The 14,285-nt window shown below is 51.7% G+C and overlaps 1 protein-coding gene across 15 annotated transcripts in view; it reads left to right on the top strand.

Annotated features, from left to right (window-relative positions):
• The window catches only part of LOC118795592 (transcription factor E2-alpha-like), a 36,619-nt gene that overhangs the window by 17,816 nt on the left and 4,518 nt on the right, over positions 1-14,285 (top strand). For 5 of the 15 annotated variants that reach the window (XM_036554194.1, XM_036554197.1, XM_036554191.1 and 2 more), the window contains 15 exons: positions 2,028-2,101; positions 2,510-2,588; positions 3,560-3,600; positions 4,137-4,269; positions 4,603-4,652; positions 6,946-7,045; positions 7,420-7,538; positions 8,546-8,696; positions 8,975-9,033; positions 9,217-9,295; positions 9,757-9,833; positions 10,093-10,293; positions 10,725-10,851; positions 11,355-11,496; positions 11,945-11,998. In XM_036554194.1, the coding sequence (XP_036410087.1) occupies positions 2,028-2,101; positions 2,510-2,588; positions 3,560-3,600; positions 4,137-4,269; positions 4,603-4,652; positions 6,946-7,045; positions 7,420-7,538; positions 8,546-8,696; positions 8,975-9,033; positions 9,217-9,295; positions 9,757-9,833; positions 10,093-10,293; positions 10,725-10,851; positions 11,355-11,496; positions 11,945-11,998 (1,486 nt within the window). Of the gene's footprint in view, positions 1-2,027; positions 2,102-2,509; positions 2,589-3,559; positions 3,601-4,136; positions 4,270-4,602; positions 4,653-6,945; positions 7,046-7,419; positions 7,539-8,545; positions 8,697-8,974; positions 9,034-9,216; positions 9,296-9,756; positions 9,834-10,092; positions 10,294-10,724; positions 10,852-11,354; positions 11,497-11,944; positions 11,999-13,470; positions 13,707-14,285 lie in introns of all 15 variants that reach the window. The other 10 variants (XM_036554200.1, XM_036554199.1, XM_036554196.1 and 7 more) reach the window with 6 other exon arrangements.

Genomic DNA, 14,285 nt, shown 5'->3' with positions numbered 1-14,285 from the left:
TTGGAGTTTGGCCAGACTGTCTGTCTCCATCGCTCCTACGCGCGTGCCTGTGATTTGGTCTCTTGGCGCACTGACAGCGGAAGGTTTGGGAAGTGCAGAAGCAGGCATGGAGCCCCTTTGCTGTGCAAGCGGAGCGTGCTCCCCCTACCTGTGCAGAGGCCTGCGGGGCCACGGGGAGGCCAGTGGGGGCCCGGCGCGGTGTGTCGTGGTGCGGGGCCGTCTGTGGATCTTAGCCATCGCAGAGCTGTGTGCGCATGTCGGTCTCCATCACCCTCATCACCCGCCACCCACCCCCATCACCTGTTCCCCCCATCACCCGCCATCCACCCCCATCACCCGCCATCCACCCCCATCACCTGCTCCCCCCATCGCCCGCCATCCACCCCCATCACCTGCTCCCCCCATCACCCGCTACCCACCCCCATCACCCACTCACCCCCATCACCCGCTCCCCTCATCACCCACCACCCACCCCCATCACCCGCTACCCACCCCCATCACCCGCTCCCCCTCCACAGTCACTGATCTCTCCACAATTCCCCCCCTTTCCCTTTTTTAATTAGACAACAAAATCAAAAGAAAGTATGAATATTCATAAGGCGCCCACATTAATATGCACAATTATGCAAATCAGTATGCAATTAAGCCTCTTCTCTCCAGAGATGCGCGGCAGTGTTAATGCATGAGACAGGGAGGGGGGGGTTATTAGAGATTTCTGCTTCAGCGAGCTTTAAAATTCTTCTCCCGCTTTAGTGCATTTCAGGAGAAATGAGCACTTCAGCACGTGTGCGTTCTGGATGCACATCATTCATTTGTGTGTCCCTTGGATGCTTGCAAATGTATACATAAGGTGATGTATCCTGCCTGAAAAATATAGCTGATGTGGCACACACAACGTACACACAAAAGTACAAAACATCCTGTGTGTGATTGTGTGGTTCTGCACGTGTGTGGTATATATCAAGAAGGAGCTTAAGTTGTGCTCCATGTTGGCCTGTACAGTTCAGAAGCAAAGGTCAAAGGTCAGCATTGTCTGCATAGTGATGACTTAGCCTCCATGTGGACCTGGCAGGACATTAATCTGACCAGGCTGAGCCAGTGGCAGAATTACACCTGCGCTGGTGTGGACCAGTCTGTCTGATGTTATTTCTGAACCATGTTACTTCTGTACATGCTGTTGTACTGTGCAGTGTAGCTTGGCTTTCAGCTGAGGATGATTGTTAGCTCCTGACCGAACTCTGACCATAGCTGATCTGTTTCAGAACAGGGAAGCACACTGCCCCCTGGGCTCCCTCTGTGGAACTGCACCTCGCTCCCCTTCCTCTCTCACAGATCGCCAGTTTTTTAACTGGTACTTTAGATAAATAACCAAAATGACCACAAACTACCTGTGGGCTTATGTAATGCATGTGTTTGATATAATTGTTAAATTCAGTGAATTTGCTACAGATAAAGACAAACTGCAATTTTTTTGGCATATTAATGTATGCAGACAAACTACAGTGAAGTGATATGGTATTTGGTGTAAGGTTGTGTATGGCTTATGTGTTATTGTTCCCACTGGTCTATTTGTGCTGAAGCTACATGGGGGGACAGTGATATTGACATTGCAGTGTTATGAACCACTGTGCAGTTTTTAGAGGGAGTGCAGCAGAACACTGCCCCCCCCCCCCCCCCCGCCCCTCGTCTTTCTCTGGCCACTGAATGGATCCTAATTATGTGACGGCTAGTGCCACGTCCTGTTAATGACAGTTACGTCCTGCCTCTTTGACCCTGACTGATTGGCTGGGTGTGTGGGTCAAAGGTCACTTTGGTGTGCAGCTGTCATAAACCTCATTTGGATGATGAATTGCTGCTTGTCGGGTGTTTGTTAAATTGGGGGGGGGTGCTCTCACTGCCCACATCATTGATTGGCTCATCATTGAAGGCAGTGGCGATGTGATTCTATTCCCATGGCGTGACCAGTGCGGTCACCTCCATCTCTCTGTGTGGTGTCCCCCCTGATCACCCATGTTCCTGTGTTCCAGGTTTGGATGAACGCAGTGGCTCCGGCTCGTGGGCTGCTGGAGAACAGACCAGCCCCTCCTTCAATCACGGAAGGGTGAGCGCTCACCTGTGCTCCATGCACATGCACACACACACACACACACACACACACACCTACTAAGCCCTCTTACTTTGGGCTCTAACTTTTTCCTGGAGGTACAGTCAGGCCATCGGTACGCGCAATGCTTAGCAGCTCAGCTTAGTGTTGAGGCATTTACCGGACCTGGCCAATAATACACGAGCGCCATGCCTCAAATGGGTCCTCCAGTGGTCAGTCAGAAACGAGTCTGTCCTGCATGAGAAGTAGAGATAGATGGCTTGGCTATAGGCCGGTAGTTTTTGCACTTTTTGGGTTTTTAAGGTTATAGAGACAGCTCTGTGGGCAATGTTGTTAACGTGTCTCTCTTGCTCTGTCTCTCTCTCTCTCCTGCCCCCTCTTCCTCTGTGCCTCTCCCTCTCTCAGCAGACCTATGGGGATGGGTCTCATTACAGTGTCCATGAAGAGATGACCCCTGCCCCCTTCCTGAGCCCGGGGATTGGGGGTATGTACTATTAACCTGGTTCCAGCCTTAATCGATCAGGAAGGTTTGAGGTTCCTAATTGGCTCTCCACACCCAGAATGCCCCACCCCACCACCTACTGCTTCACCTTTCACCTTTCACCCCTCACCCCTGCCAGGTCCCCAGCCAGCCTAGTGAGCCAGTCCTGCTCTGGTGTGGGAGGTGTGAAGGGAAGGATATGTATGTAAGAGAAGTGATGAGAGTACCAGGGCTGTCTCCCAGAGAAGGGTGGGCAGCCTGATTTCCTCACAGAATTGGGAGTTTGTAGGCGTATGTTTGGTGATATGGTGAAAGACAGTGAAGGGGGGCAGAGGAGGAAAGAGGATCTATTCTGACCTGCATCATCTTCCCAGTTGAGTGGGAGCGGTTGTACCGATTGCATTTTCTTTGATACAATAAATTGCTCAATTAAGAATGAATTTCCCCTTTCACTAAACAGCACACGTAAGGTGCACGAGCACTGACCTCCGTACGGAGCGATCGCAGAACGCAAGCCCAAACTCAGTCACAGAGAAGCCAAGGAGGTGCATCTTCGTGGTGGCAGAGCCCTGTGGCGTTTCACTTGCTTTGCCGCTGGCTGTGGATGCCTGTGTGTCGAGTAGAGACGTATTGTTTTCGCAATACTGAAGGTGTTGATGGGCCAGGTTGCTGTCACGTGGGGTCGTGCCCTCATAAGCCACCCCGCGGTGGCCTCCGCGCCCCGCCGGCGGTCTGAGAGCCGCGCTCCGCAGCAGAGCTCGGCGGCGCACCTTGCCTGCGGTATAAATAGCACTGCTGCTTTCGCAGCTCCCCGTTTCGGAGGAATTAAATTTAGAGTGCTGAGTGGTCGCATTGCTGTGACGGGGGGAACATGGGGGGGACGTTGGGGGGGGGGGGGTGATTGGGGTCAGAGTGTTCTGTGACCCTGTGCACCCAGCTTACACCCCGTTATCCCCCTCCTCTCTGTGTTTCAGGTAAAAACGAACGAGGTCCCTACTCCTCCTTCGGTGCTCAGGTAAGCCCGTCCACCTGTGTGGGCCCACCTGGTGTTCCTCCCGCTTTCACCTGGAGCAGCTGCTTGCCTTGTGCATCCAGCTAGTGCGTCGAACCAGGCTGGCACAGGAACAGAGATGGGGGAAAACATACTCCCTTCTCTCTCAAGAGCTGCTGTATTTCACCAGGGAATTTTCAGTCTTGCCAGTGTGGGGAAATGTGTGTAAACTACATCCAGCCTCCCGTAGGAAATCTTTTTTTTTTTTTTCTTTCTTTTTAGGTCTGGTTTGTCCATGGCTCATGCTTGTATGCTAATTATACAAGCGTTTTGGCTTCCTTCTATTGTTGGGAGCAGCTGTGTTCATTTTTCTGTTTGTGTTGCTCAGTTAGTGCTGGATCCGTGTGTGTGTGTGTGTGTGTGTGTGTGTGTGTCTGTGTCTGTGTCTGTGTCTGTGTCTGTGTCTGTGTCTGTGTCTGTGTCTGTGTCTGTGTCTGTGTCTGTGTTCTGTGTTCTGTGCGTGTTTCCCTGTTCTGATAATACTCTCTCTCACTCTGTAGTCTGGGTTCTTGCCCTCTGACATGGCCATGCCGAGCCCGGACTCGCTCTCACCCTCTGGACTGAAGCCCGGCTCTCCCTTCTACTCTTCGTATCCCGGCAACCCCAGACGGCGGGGCCCAGAGGTGAACATGGGTAAGTGGCCCCTCTAATACTGATATCAGATACAGGAGAGGCTCTCGCTATTTCAGGCCACGCACAGTGCGATAGGGACATACATATCTGTGTGATATTTATAGAGCATTCATTAGAGAGAAATTAAGAGAAATTTCAGAGAAATTCCAGAAAACGCCTCGGAAACGCCAGATCTGATGAGATATTTGAGGTTGGTGTAAGATGCTCATTTTTGGGCCTAATCCATTTTACTGTGTACTTGAATGTTAAAAAATGGTTGATATGGCTAGTAATGATATGATGGATGGTCTCGGAACTGGCTGAATGTCTGATGTCTCTTTGGTGTCCTTTCAGACAACCAGCCGAAAAAGATTCGGAAAGTTCCTCCAGGCTTGCCCTCTTCAGTGAGTATTTGCTGCATCTCACGGATGTCATTAATACGCCTGTGAGCGCACAAGCACACACACACACAGATTCAGGCAGGCTCACACACACACTCTCACACACTCGCACTGATTCAGGCAGGCACCCACGCGCACACACTTGCACAGGCTCAGACATGCACACGCACGCCACAGTAGCCTCCGCTCCAGCCAGGAAATGGGCGCAGATAATGTGCTGGAAACGGCTTTCACAGCTGTTTCCACCATGTTCCCTGCCACGGAGTGCTTTGTCTGGGGGGGGGGTGGGGGGTGGTTACACATGCAGTGCCCCCCCCCCCCCGCCCTTGGGTGGGGAAGATACCGTTCCACAATGTAAGACCTGTTGAGCTATACACAGCAGATGCTCGTAGGTTTTGAAACGTGGCCATTCTCGTGGATTTGATCATGGCTGAAATGAATGACATAGGAACCCAATGAGTGACCAACAGGCCTACAGGCGGGGTTTGAGTGAAGATTAAACACCCCCCCCCCCCCTCCCCGGCATCCTGAAATCTGGGCCCTGCAAATCCCCCCAACAGACAAACCTTCCCTAATCCCCCTAATTACCTTGACAGTGAATACCAGTCTACTGCATCCATTCCAGGACCCTCAGGGTTAATTTTCAGTTCCAGCTATGTGTCTGTAGCATTATACAATAAAGCCGTGCGCAGTTTACCATTGAAGCAATTTTCTGTGGTATTTTTGTGAATAGGAAATGCTTGTTCTGGTAAGTGGATTGGAATCCATTGCTTATTTGCTTTCTAGAACATATCAAATAAGTGACGTCATGGGTGTTTTTTTTTTTTTTTTTCTTCCCCTGTTCCTTGTTGCCTTCATGCTTGTCTCCTCTCCAGATTATTTCAGAAGAACTGAGTTAATTCCCTGTCAGCGGGGATCTCAGTCGACCCCCCCCCCCTTCCCCCCCGCCCTCCTGAGAGGGAGGGGTTTATGCCGCGCTTTTACTCCGCTGTGGTCGCCGCGTTTTCACACGTCTGCTCTCCTCAGTCCCCCTCACAAAGGCAAAGCGAAAAACGAAACCGTTCTTTATTGTCTAAATGACTTTACTGCAGGACAGCTCCTTTTCTCTCTCCCCCCCAGGCTTTGTTGCCTGTAAGCTGAGCGCGGGCTGTGCTGCGCTCCCTCCCTCCCTCCCTCCCTCTCCGCTCGGTCCCTCCGCTTCCTCCCCGGCTCCCTCGCACGCTCCCTGCGGAGTTGGACGGCGTCCAGGAGTGGGCAGATGGCTCTGTAATTAGAAGTGCATCTCTCCACTCCCTTTCCACTTCTCCCTCTTTAATCAAATTACTGGAAAAAGTCGCTTTGCTGTTTTTGCATCCCCTGGCTGCTTGCTCTTCTATTCATTCATGTAAAAAAAAAAATTAAAAAAAGATGGATTTAAAAAAAGAATGCGAGCGTCGTGGGGGGTCACACTGATTCGCTGCGGCGTCTCTCTCTGTGTCGGTTTGGGAGAAAGCGGCATGATGAGGAGAGAACCGTGCTGATATTCGCACACCCCACGGTCTCGTGGTTCTGGTTCTGAAAGCTTGAGAGGGAAACGGGCTGCCCGCACAACATTGGGGGTGTTGCTTGTGCGCGGTACCCTTTTGCAGTGTATCGGCCCCGCGCTTGGAGTGGGGTGAGTCTTAGCTGGGTCCACACTCTGAGTAGATGTTCACGTCTCCGGGTCTTGGAACGTTCTAGACCAAAGGCGTCCTGCTCCCAGGCACAGTCAGGAGCTCCACTCCAGCACGCGCGGGTGCCATAGAAACCGGTGCGATGATTAAAGCGAGACCGCGGCAGGCGTGGCGGGGCGGGGTGGGCCCGGCCTCCGGGAGGAGCGCGGGGTGAGCGAGCCCGCGGCCGCCGCTGGGTGCAGCGCTATTTTGGGTGGTCCCTGGGGGGACAGGATGGGTACGCAGTGTGATATTAGGAACGGGAACACAACCAGCAGAGCAGCCAGGCCTGCTCCTGGCTCCTGGCTGCCAAGAGCACCATCGCGCGGGACCTTTAAGGCAAATGCCATCGCCCATGTACAGGTACATCCTGGAAGTTTTTACCTGTCTGCATTCCCTGTGCCCAGCATACTGCCAACCTGGCAGCATTTGCTTAAAAAGTTACATCATTTCACCCGCTTTCACACAAGACGCACTTTTAAATAATATATTGTGATTAAGACTATGGAAAGCTAGGTGAAATGGCTGCCCTGTGTGACTGTCTCAGAATCGCGTGTATGATGCACGTGCATCATTACTGATGCTTCCTTCTTTGTGCCCTGCAGGTCTACCCCTCCACCTCAGGGGAGGACTACAGCCGAGAGGGTGCGGGGTACCCCTCCTCTAAACCCGGAACAGTGTACCCCAGCTCCTTTTACATGCAAGGTTGGTGATGATGATGGTGGATTGTATTTATGTAGCACCTTTTTTTGGATCTCAAGGAGCTTTGCAATGGGGGGGGCCTCACTCCACCCCCATCCCACCCCCTCCTGTGTGTCCGGGAACGCCCACCCGGGGCACTTAACGCCAGAGTGCCCCGCAGCGCATTAGCTGAGGCTTAGATTCCAGCCCAGGCTTCAGCCCCTCGGGCGCGTCACTGTGAATGTCACATGTCTATAGCCAGGGGGTGCAGTGTGACAGATTTTCGCAAAATGAAGCTGTCAGTGCAGCACGTTTGAGTCATAATTACTGTGAGAACTGCCCTGTCTGACACTCACTCGCCCCCCCCCCCTTCTCGTTCTCCCCTTGCTTTTCGGCAGAGGGCATGCACCCCCCCGCGGACCCGTGGGGCCAGCCCGGGTACGCGGCCATGCTGGGGAACCCCTCCCTCATCGGCCAGCCCGGATCCTTCCCCTCCATCAGCCCCCAGGACAGAATGGTGAGGTTTCCCTCACGTGTGACAGCCTGCAGAACAACCACCAGGAGAAATGAACAGGAGCGCTCAAAAATCTCCACCTACCCAGTACACTTCACTAAACGTGATGCATGTTGCAGTCTCTGATCTGGTACCCTCTGGACTTCACTGGCTTCAAATCACCAGAGTGCTGTGTTTCATTGGGGATGTTTTTCCCCTGGTAAATAAACAGATCAGTGTATGTAAGTCTGCAGTACAACCTACGTAGCCAAGCCTTACCTACTTCCTTCTCAGCGGTGTGTTAGTGTTGCGCACTCAGCCCTACCTGCAGTGAGCTGAATTCTGTCCAAAGGTAGTCATTCCAGTCCGCAGGTGTAAGTAAATAAGTGAAACTTGTACATACTAAAGGAAATGGAACAAGAACAGCCATTCTTGCTGATAACATCCAGAGGAAAACCATATGACTGTTTCTGCTCTTGATCAGGAACTTGATCAGAGTGCTGAGCACCTGCAGAGATGATATTATTTATTTGCTTCTTAGATGCCCTTGTCCACAAAGGATAAAATGATCATGTTGTTTATTTGTACAGCTGTGCATTTACTGAATTGCTGAAGGCTAAAGGTTCAAAGACACAACGGGAGTGCACCGCTTGGGAATCAATTAAGCCAAGTTCTTTAATGACTACACCAAACTGCTCCTCTTTCAGTACACCCCCAAATACTGTACAACAGCCCCAATCCTTCAGAAGTGTTAAGCTGGTCTGCGTGGTGTAGTGTGGGGCAGTAGATGTAAATGAGATGGCAGTTTTGATAGCATAAACTTGAGTTTTGTAGCCTGTGATTTATTTAGCCTCATTTTGTCTGAGGACCCAGTTCTGAACATTGGTCATTGAGTTGCTCAAAGTGTCTTTAAAACCAAAGGAGTGGTCAGGGTTCACAAAAGTTCCCTCTGGTGTGGTCGCTTGTGGTCACCACCGAATGCGGTGGTCACATTTTCGGTACTGACGGAGCGCCTCTGTCCTGTCCTTCAGAAGCGGCAGCCGCTGGCCCTGTCTCCACAGACCTACCCCCTCCACGGCAACGAGGTGAACGGCAGCCTGTCGGCGGGCTTCCACCCCACCTCAGCGGGGTACGGCGTCTCCAACCACACGCCCCCCATCAACGGAGCAGACGGCATCATGGGTAAGAGTCCAGGAACATGTCTGGAACTGTCAAAGGAGAGCCATATCAATATCTGGGCCATTGCAAAGGGAACTTTTCTTATGCTGGTGAACTGCTCTCCAGACAGTGGCTGTCTGCTGTCTGTCTCATGTTGGCAGCTGTGGTTTACCAGTTTTTTAGACGTAATCATGCAGGGTGTATTCTCAGTAAACGTGAGTGAAGCAGCTGGCACATTTGTGGTTCGAGAACACAAAAATGTAAAGCTTTTTTTTTTCTCTTCCCATTCTGATACCCCACAGCCAATCGCGGCTCAACGGCTGGGAGTTCGGGAGATGAAATCGGAAAGGCCTTGGCTTCGGTAAGCGGGACACTTTCACCGTTGGTTTCAGCAAACTGATCTTAGTGGACAGGAGAGCGGGACAAGTGTTAGAGCCAGTGAACATTAAAGTTTAAGCAGAGTGAATGTTACAGGTTTGGCAGGTCTGCCGTGATGCTCTCACGCTGAGCTAAGCTAACCGCTCGCTGTGGTTTTTATGTACAGATCTATCCCTCGGATCAGAACAGCAGCACCTTCCCCTCAACCCCCTCCACTCCGGGGGGCTCCCCCCAGGGTATTGCAGGTGTGTGCGACTTTCTACACACACACACACACACACACACACACACACACAGAGAGAGACACACAGTGTCACACACTCACACACACATCAGCATAGTCACAGGAGCAGTTTACTGCTGTAGACGACAGTCAACATGGAAAAAAATGCTGCCAAGGCAACTCTCATCGGAGCTTTAAAACCGTGCGCATGAACTGTAGTGACCCAACGGTGCTCTCCCTAAAGAGTCTGCACTGCCATCTGCTGTGCAGAGGGGAGAACTGCCTGTTGAATACTGGATGAGCAGCATCTCTATGATGGTTTAGGATCCTAGATTCTCATTTTCAAAAGCAAGCATTTTTTTGTAAGTGTAATAAACTTTCTAGAATTTTTATACTAATTCAACTCCAATTGAAATGTTGCTTAAATGCAAAAATGAGCAGATGCCTGTTTCTGAGGCTGAGAGATGCTTTTTGTCTTATCAGGAGCTGCTTCTCAGTGGCCCAGACCCTCCGGCCAGGCAGGCCTGTCCCCAAACTACGAGGGCAGGCTGCACTCTCTGGTAAGCGGGGAGGGGAAGTTATAGGGGGGTTCTGAGTTTAGGGTGGCTGTGTAACGCAGTGGCAAGAAGCAGGGCTCGTAACCAAAAGGTTGCTGGTTCGATTCCCCACTGGGTCACTGCTGCTGTACCCTTGCGCAAGGTAATTAACCCAGAATATCCAGCTGTATAGTCACGTAATGTAACGTAAAGTATCCTCTCGCTGAGTTTGCTGGGATGTTGTATTTTCGCCCCAGTTTATGTTGACCTGCTCTTTCCGCAGCAGAACAAAATGGAGGACCGTCTGGAGGAGGCTATCCACGTGCTGCGCAGCCATGCGGTGGGCCAGGTCCCGGGCATGGCGGGAGCCGACGTGCACAGCCTGCTGAGCGCCGTGTCCTCGGTGCACAACGGCGGCCTGGGCGGGCTGGGACAGCCCTTCTCCAGCAGCGGCCTGCCCCTCAGCAACCGCCACACATCCATGGTGAGAGAATTTCATCAATTTGATATTCACATTTCAATCACATTTATATCTTTGTCAAGTCAAAGGAAGTGGTCAGATGATTCCGCTGTCCTTGTGAAGTTGTGGAAAATTGCCTGTACCTAAAACAGTTGTCAGTCTATCTGTTGGGCTGCTCACACCCTCTCTTCATAGTGTAGAGCAGAGCATTAGGTTAAGGGTTAGAATGCACTGTATTGCAGACAGGAGTCTATCTAGCAACTGTGTGTCTGTCTGTGTGTGTGTGTTCGCCTGTTCCTCCCCACTCTCCACAGTTTGAGTGTCACTCTGTGTGCTGACTTGTTTGCCGCCTCTCTCTCTCTCTCTCTCTCTCTCTCTCTCTCTCTCTCTCTCTCTCTCTCTCTCTCTCTCTCTCTCTCTCTCTCTCTCTCTTTCTCTCTCTCTCCGCTTCATAGGTGGGTAACCACCATGAGGACTCTTCCAGCCTGTCCCCCAGCGGGGGGCTCCTGCACGGCCACGCCTCTGTCCCCACGCAGCCCAGCGCCCTGTCCGACCTCAACCGGCAGCCCGAGGGCTTCACCAGTGAGTCCCTTCCCCCCCCAACCTCACGCACAGGAGCACCCACCCGTACCCCTCATTCACATTCAAATTGACCGTGTTCACATGCCCTCGAAACCGCAGTAACAGGAGGTATGGAAAGATGGAAGACAGCAGTGCCTTAGATAACACGTTCATACCGTTATCCCTTCAAACACTGCATTAATGCATTAACAGTCTGAAAGGTGGTTATCTGCACTCACCATCACCGTATTCACAGCTTAAAAATGGCTTGAAGCTGGAGTCAGCAGTTGGTGTTGTTGCCAGAATGCAATCACAGGCATCAGTCTGGACTGATGTAAATGATTACATCTATTACTGGCAGTCATCCACCCCAAAATAGCACACCACCTCACATCTGATCTAAGAGGATCTATAGCTGCTTAGTTTGGCCTCTTAAGTGTATTTTTCAGATTGGTTTAATTTGTGACTGGAGTCCTGTATGGGTACAGGAAGGGAACACTCACCTGCCCCCTCCCCCTCCGCAGGTGTGCCTGGGGGCATAACCCGCTCCACACACTCCAGCAGCAGCGACATCAAGAGAGAAGAGAAGGAGGACGATGAGAACTCCATCACGGACAAGTCCGAGGACGAGAAGAAAGAGGCGAAGGGGGCCCGCACCAGAACAAGGTGTCTGCCACGCCCCCACATGCACATTCAGCAGTTCAGCTGTACACTGCACTCCTGTACACAGCATGGAATTTTTTTTTTTTTTTTTAGACTTTGATTCTTTCTGTCTGTGTTCGGGTAACATGTTCACACCAAAGCTTAAGTTGCATGTTCACACATACACTTTTCACCATAGTCTTCTATCCCACATGGGTGGAAATGTTTTTCATTTCATTTGTTTTTTTTTCCCTCAAAAAAAAAATGCATAGTAATTGGCAGAGGGCTCCTTTCAACTGCTGTATTTATTTGTTGAAGACTTGCTGTTTTGGGAGGGGGGTTTTAAAATGTCAGAGCTGAGAAATGTGGGGGCTGTGTTGAAGCCTCAGTGCCTGTTGCGGATGTGGGGCCATGTTGCGGCCGTTTTGATTATCATTTTGCCCCCCTTCCCCAATTTTCACATTGTTTTCAGAGAAGAGACGTTTTCCCTCAAGACTTTCTCAACCCCCTCAGACCAGGGAGCAGAGTAAGTCCCTTAAACATTACATCATAAGCGCTTCAGGGACTGCTGAAGAGCTGCTGTCAGACCACACCCCCCTCCCACCCAGTCTGTGGGGAAGTGATACAGCACAGGCTACCCCAGGAGGCTAACCGCTTAATGCACAACCCGAGAAAACACAAGCTCGGATTCCTCTGGAGGAGCTCAGAGTTGAACAAATTTGACCTATTTGTTAATCATAAAGATTACACATTAAAGCGTAAACAAAAACCTTTTCCAGCCTGTGTGGGATAGACAGGTGTTGAGATTGCTTTTACTTGAGGCTTGTGTAATACACACAAAGCTCATTGTATAAAGCAGCTGCGTTGAACCAGGTTCACTCCATTTTGAAGATATGGCATTCGTGTGCTGTTTGAGCACATTTTCACAGTTTGTGTACAGTTGTGCACAATTGTAATTCCTAATGCCAGTTTTGTGGACTTAAAACTGCCACTGAATGAGGTCATGTAGCCTTTATTGAAATCCCTATGGAGCCCTAAATGACATAAAATCTTTCTCACACCCCCACTCTGCTTGTAATAATGCACAAACATGATGTTAGTATGATCAGTTTTCAAAATGAACCAACAATGTGCTCTCTCCATGCTGTGTGTGTGTGCGTGCGTGCGTGTGCGCGCGCGTGTGTGTACGTATATGTGTGCGCGTGTGTGCGTGCGTGTGTGCGTGCGTGTGTGTGTGTGTGCGTGCGTGCGTGTGTGCGCGTGCGTGTACGTATATGTGTGCGCGTGCGTGCGTGTGAGAGATCATCTCTAATACGGAGTCCACATGGTGTTAGTATGATCAGTTTTCAAAATGAACCAACAATGTGCTCTCTCCATGCTGTGTGTGTGTGCGTGCGTGCGTGTGCGCGCGCGTGTGTGTACGTATATGTGTGCGCGTGCGTGCGTGCGTGTGTGCGTGCGTGTGTGTGTGTGTGCGTGCGTGCGTGTGTGCGCGTGCGTGTACGTATATGTGTGCGCGTGCGTGCGTGTGAGAGATCATCTCTAATACGGAGTCCACATGGTGTTAGTATGATCAGTTTTCAAAATGAACCAACAATGTGCTCTCTCCATGCTGTGCGTGTGTGCGTGTGTGCGTGCGTGCGTGCGTGCGTGCGTGCGTGCGTGCGTGCGCGCGCGTGCGTGCGTGTGTGCGCGTGTGCGCGTGTGCGCGTGCGTGCGTGCGTGCGCGCGTGCGTGCGTGTGTGCGCGTGCGCGCGTGCGTGCGTGCGTGCGCGCGCGTGTGTGCGTGCGTGTGCGTGCGTGTGCGTGTGTGTGTGTGCGCGTGTGTACGTGCGTGTGTGCGTGCGTGCGTGTGAGAGATCATCTCTAATACGGAGTCCACATGGTGTTAGTATTAGAAGTAGGGTGTGCGGGTTTCATGTTTGAGGGTCATTCTCCTGTTTGCTTCCCCTCCTCCCCTCCCCCCTGCGTCCGTCCTTTTGTTTCGGAAACCGTTAGTCAAGATGATGAGGACGAGGAGGAGCTGTCTGTGGAGGTGAAGGCGGAGCGGGAGAAAGAGCGGCGGGTGGCGAATAACGCCCGCGAGCGGCTGCGGGTGCGAGACATCAACGAGGCCTTTAAAGAGCTGGGCCGCATGTGCCAGCTACACCTGAGCAATGAGAAACCGCAGACCAAACTGCTCATTCTGCACCAGGCCGTTAATGTTATTCTCAACCTGGAGCAACAAGTGCGAGGTCAGTGTGAGGGTCGCAGCCCAGCGGGGGGGGGGGGGGCTGGGGACGGGAGTGGGGAGGGAGGGAGGGGGGGGGATCTCTCTCCTCTCCTTTTTAGCGGTTAAGAAGTTTCCCTCCCTATACACCCCCGGGACAAAGATGCACATACAGTGCACATGTGTGTGCGCATGTGTGTGCGCATGTGTGCAGATTGTATGTGCACCAGATCGGAATGGCATGGGGCTGTCTGCACTGTGTATGTATGTGTATGTACCTGCTGCATGTGTCTCTGTCTGTCTGTCTGTCGCACCCCCCTGCTCACCCCCCCCCCCAGCAGTTTCCTCCCTCACCCCCCTGGCCCAGCGTGCTCTCATCTCTCTGCACTCATCCTGCGGTACAGCTTTACACATCTGCCCAGCACAGAGGGACAGAGATACTTCAGAGTGTCAGAATGGAAAAGACAAGAAGCTGTGTTACCTAGGTTAGAGTTAGAGTTCCCCCAGTCTGCTGCCTAATCCTTAATGCAGTCTTAACTACATTAATCAATATAAACTTAAATGCTATACATTTAGTTAGTTGAAATGACTGGGAATCCATTTA

This window comes from Megalops cyprinoides, chromosome 20 (assembly GCF_013368585.1).
Source record: "Megalops cyprinoides isolate fMegCyp1 chromosome 20, fMegCyp1.pri, whole genome shotgun sequence".
NCBI lineage: Eukaryota > Metazoa > Chordata > Actinopteri > Elopiformes > Megalopidae > Megalops > Megalops cyprinoides.
Note: the sequence above shows the minus strand (reverse complement) of the source record. Positions and strands in the feature narration are given on the sequence as shown.